The 4793-nt window shown below is 45.1% G+C and overlaps 2 protein-coding genes across 9 annotated transcripts in view; one reads left to right on the top strand and one right to left on the bottom strand.

The window, feature by feature from the left end:
* The window catches only part of rhea (Talin_middle and talin-RS domain-containing protein rhea), a 32646-nt gene extending 30907 nt beyond the window's left edge, over nucleotides 1-1739 (top strand). For 7 of the 8 annotated variants that reach the window (XM_086833634.1, XM_020960762.2, XM_020960763.2 and 4 more), the window contains 2 exons: nucleotides 103-704; nucleotides 767-1739. In XM_086833634.1, the coding sequence (XP_086689760.1) occupies nucleotides 103-704; nucleotides 767-1034 (870 nt within the window). In that variant the 3' untranslated portion in view covers nucleotides 1035-1739. The remainder of the gene's footprint in view (nucleotides 1-102; nucleotides 705-766) is intronic. The other variant, XM_086833633.1, reaches the window with a different exon arrangement.
* A 546-nt stretch (nucleotides 1740-2285) lies between these two features.
* On the bottom strand, nucleotides 2286-4180 carry LOC110190026 (isovaleryl-CoA dehydrogenase, mitochondrial). The gene is made up of 3 exons (XM_020960329.2): nucleotides 3840-4180; nucleotides 3536-3661; nucleotides 2286-3391 (listed from the first exon to the last, which is right to left on the bottom strand). Exons 1-3 carry the CDS (start codon nucleotides 4052-4054, stop codon nucleotides 2470-2472), a joined length of 1263 nt encoding a protein of 420 aa, XP_020815988.2. The 5' UTR covers nucleotides 4055-4180; the 3' UTR covers nucleotides 2286-2469.
* Between the last annotated feature and the right edge of the window lie 613 nt (nucleotides 4181-4793).

Genomic DNA, 4793 nt, shown 5'->3' on the forward strand with positions numbered 1-4793 from the left:
TCAGAGGGATCCTAACCTGGTGTGGGGCTGGCATAGCCAATCTAACACGTAACCGTCTAACCTCTCTTCTCTCTCTCTCTCCTAACCCCGTAACATTAACAGACTTTGGGTCGCAGCGGAGGAGGAGGCGTCTACTACGGTTCCGGCGAAGTGCCCAGCTCACCGAGCTACTACTCAGGCGGAAGCCAGCAGCAGCAGCAAAAGCATCACTACAACTACGCCAGTCCGCAGCCCCAGCACTTCCACCACCCCGGAGCGGTGTCACCGCCGCCGTCCAACTATCCTGCAATGGATGATGCCAACGGAGACTTCCCTCCGCCGCCACCGCCGCTGTCTACGACCATTTCTAACATGCAAACCGCCACGTCTGGTCACAGTAGCTTCCGCCCTAATCCCAAGCTAACAGCCAATGCAGTGCCCCGTCCCTATCCGGGCAGCCCGGGCGGCAGCAACGGCCTAACTTCTGCACCCACCATTGGCGCCACCACACCCACTAATACCAACTACCAGCATAGCTTTGAGTCGTCGTCCAGCATTAAAACGCAAAACTCATCTCCGCCGGCGGTGCCGCAGAAGCCGGTTAACCGGAATCTGGAGGCATGCGTGCAGGATCTGCATGACAAAACCTTTGGTCAAGGCGGTGTGGTGCAACTCACGGGCGGCAATGGCTATCCTGGACAGAACTACGAAGGCTACACGTCCAGGTAAGTTTTAGCTGAAAAGCTGTCTCCCTGCCCTTGCTAATCTGTGCTCTGTATGTCCGCAGGTATGAGACGCGTAACTTCGACAAGGCGGCCAACAACAACACCACCACCACAACCAGCAGCAGCGATCTCGGTGTGGTCAAGCCCTTGGAGTCGAGCTTCTCGCAGATGACCCTCAACACCGATGGCGGAAAGATCAGCATCGTGGACCAGGGCTCGGAGCGACTCACCTCCATGACACAGCGCGTGATGGAGCGCAAGTCCTTCACGACTACGACGGAATCCCGTTCGGAAACCAAGACGGAGAAGCATAGTTTTCGACTGGACTAGAAGCCCGCCCTAGTTGCCTAAGTAAATGTTCTGGCAGGAGTCTGTCGGTGTTTGCCAAAAGTGCTTTTAACATTTACACCCCATACACACGAACATACTAATAGAAATAATTTAATATTAATTGTAATTTAGCCACTAGCGAACTACGTCTATATATGCTACCCCTACTATATAATCGCCTAATATTAACAACCCAATAATCGCTATCCGACTTTCTATGTCTTCTAAAATCTGTTGTATGTGTTTGTTTATCTGCCATTTAATTGCCAATACATCATATATCTCGATGAGCAAGCCGTTAACAGCAGTTTTTTATATAGTCAGGCGAGCCTTCTTAATCTAAACTGTAAAATCCAAGCGAAATTTTAAATTAACCCTTAATAATCGTATAACCTTTACAAAATTGGTACTTCACTTTCGTTGTTATTTCGATGCAATTTATTACTGTGCACTAAAAACATGATTTCTTTTTTCGTAATGCGTGTAACCTTAATATAAACAAAAGGTAGAAACCCCACACGCCGAACAGTCAAAATATCTATGTAAAACCCTTTCTATGTTCTAAAGTTGTGAATTCTGTTTGTTGTAATCATTATTATTTCTTATATCTTTGTATATACGTACATGTGCGAGTCGTGTATGCAGTTGCATATTTAAATTGTGTATTTTTTGTAAATTAATAAAACAAAATAATATTTTAACAAGGCTGTTAAAAGTGTTTTGAATTTTGGTCAAGAATTCAGATTAAGAAGGGCGGAAACTAAGACGTGTCATGTATAAATTTTTCCCCTTTCGGCACCAGATGAACATAAAAATCAGCAAGCAGACGAGTGGCTGATTCAATCCTCAAGTAACGGTTCCCATAAGAGGGGAACTTAAAGAACTCTTCTGATTGGACAACTAAACTGACGGCCATTATTAAAAATTGCACAGAACCGTTATAAGCTAGCTCCAATGGAAGTCAACAGCTGATCGCACTGCACTGCTTGCTGGGTTACTGCCTGCTGTTTCTGTTCGCCTGGTACATATATAAGTCGTGGAATTGTTAAATTTATCTACTAAATGACAACAAATCCAACAACAATTATCGGTCAATTTAACGATTTTGCATAATAATTTTTACAGATTTGTGATTTATGTACCAGGTGCAAAAAAAAATTCAGCAAGTAGTAAATCGTTCTGAAGTAACGGAAAGTAGAGGAAAAGTTAATTAGATTGAGCATTGAGAGAGTCAAAAAGCTAATCGCAATCTATATACATCGTAGTTTTTATTAAGGCACACACAACGTAAAAGGATTTTATAAATCTCATTTATAATTAAAAAAATAAATGCAACATTTAGTCTGTCAGGTTGTAGAGTTATTTCACAAAATTGCCACAGTTGTCATTCTATAAATGCGTTTCTGGTTCTAGATTAGAGCTAGGCTCCTTGCTCCTACTTGTACTCCTGGTTTAACTTGCGACCAATGAGCCAGCGCCTGATCTCCGAGGTGCCTGCTCCGATCTCGTACAGCTTGGCGTCCCGCAGGATGCGACCCGTTGGGTTCTCATTAATGTAGCCGTTGCCACCGAGAATCTGAATGGCATCCAACGCCACCTTAGTGGCCTTCTCGGCGGTGTAGAGAATGACTCCAGCGCAATCCTTGGAGCTGCGTGAGCCAGAGTCACAGGATCTGGCCACCGTGTAGAGGTAGCTGCGGCAGGCACTCAGCGTGGTGTACATGTCGGCCATCTTGCCCTGCAGCAGCTGGAACTCGCCGATCAACTGGTTCATCTGCTTCCGCTGATGGGCATAGTCAAAGGCCACGTCGCAGGCCGCTTGCATCAGACCAACGGGTCCGGCTGCGAGCACCAAGCGCTCAAAGTCCAATCCAGACATTAGTACATAGACGCCCTTGTTCTCCTGGCCCAGCACATTCTTGGCGGGCACCTTCAGATCCTGGAAGACCAGTTCACAGGTGCTGCTGCCACGCATGCCCAGCTTGTCCAGCTTCTGGGCCACACTGAAGCCCTCCCAGGCGGTCTCCACTATAAAAGCTGTGATACCGTGCCTGTCCGGCACTCCAGGACCACCGGTCTTGGCATAGACAATTAAAGTGTCGGCATCGGATCCGTTCGTAATCCAGAATTTCGATCCATTCAGCACATAGTAGTCGCCCCTGCGCTCGGCTCGCAGCTTCATGGACACCACATCGGATCCAGCTCCGGGTTCGGACATGGCCAGTCCTCCGACGTGCTCACCGCTGCACAGCTTCGGCAGGTACTTCTCCTTCTGCTCGGGAGTGCCGTTCTTGGTCAGCTGATTGATGCACAGGTTGGAGTGCGCTCCATAAGACAGAGCCACGCCACCAGCAGCTCTGAAAAATAAAGATGAATCTTGTTTTTTTAATGTGTTTTTTTTTTGTATTTCATTAAGTAAATTAATATATCAGCCATATTTATTTGAGGCGAAATATTTATTTACTAATTTATTTCAAGCTTAGCTAAGTTGTATAGCTTACCGCGAGAATTCCTCCATGATGATGCAGTGATCGAGATAGCTGCCCCCAGTGCCACCAAAGTCTGGCTCCGCTGTGATGCCCAGGAAGCCAAGATCGCCCAGTTTCTTCCAGAAAGGGCGCATGTCCCTATGAAATGAGAAAAGTTGTAATTATATTTTGGCCCTTGCATGTTATAAATAAAATTCAAATATATATTTTAATGTAGAGAAAATAAACTCTGCCATATGGTTTCCCAATCAACTTCTCATAAATTCCATTTAAGATAAACCCACAACATGGTTGTTAGGATCTTTTTACATCTTACTTGAAGTTATCCAGTTTGTCGATCTCCTTGGCCAATGGAGCCAGTTCCTTCTGGAAGAAATTGAAGGCGACTTCCCTCAACTTCTGGCGATCCTCGTCCAGCCCGAACATGGCATCGTTGACGGGATAGTGGGCTAGGGTTCGGGTCCAGGACGAAGGACGATTGCCGTTCTGCAGGAGGGATCGGCATGACTTGGCCACAAATCGCAGAGCCATGTTGACGTTGTTCTAAGGGAGGAAGCAGAAATCTATTATCTAACCTCTGGTGATCAGCTGTTCCCACTCGCTATATCACCCTCATAACCAGCACTTTCCATCTCTAGATTTGGGTTCGGATTCTCGCTGGTTAGCCGATAGTTTTCGCTATGGTTTTAAACTGATATTTCCGTCAAAAATATATATTTTGGAAGTTAAATAAGCTTTTTAAATATTGTAATTATAAAGTAAGTACTGTCTTATTATGCCGCCTCAATGTCCAGAACTCGTTCTTCGAGTTGAGTATTCAAACATATTTTTAGTTTTTATTTAAAACCAAGTACAATTGTAATTGTAATTGTAATATATTATTTAATTGTAAATTTGTATTGATTTCACTTAAGTTTCGAATTTTAAATAGTTTAAATAAAATAAATTAAATAACATTGTCAGGTTCATTGATCAATCACTTTTTCTCCGATAATCAACACTGGCTGCCGCTCAATTTCAAAATTGAATTCAAAAGTGCCCGCCAAGTTGGGCAAAATAACCTTTGGAATCACAATGAGAACACTGCTGGCTAAAAGTAAGCTTCCCGCCCAAGGCAGACCATCAAAAGCAGCTGCTACTGGAGATGCACCTAGACGAAGGAGAGAGTGTGCAGTCCTTGCACTGGACTCCTGTAATAGAAGAGCTGAGAGTCCAGTGCGCATGACTCACCAACGGCAAGTGGACGGGTTGCCGGGAAGCCGGCAGTAAC

This window comes from Drosophila serrata, unplaced genomic scaffold (assembly GCF_035046125.1).
Source record: "Drosophila serrata isolate PLE 108 unplaced genomic scaffold, ASM3504612v1 contig_272, whole genome shotgun sequence".
Lineage (NCBI taxonomy): Eukaryota > Metazoa > Arthropoda > Insecta > Diptera > Drosophilidae > Drosophila > Drosophila serrata.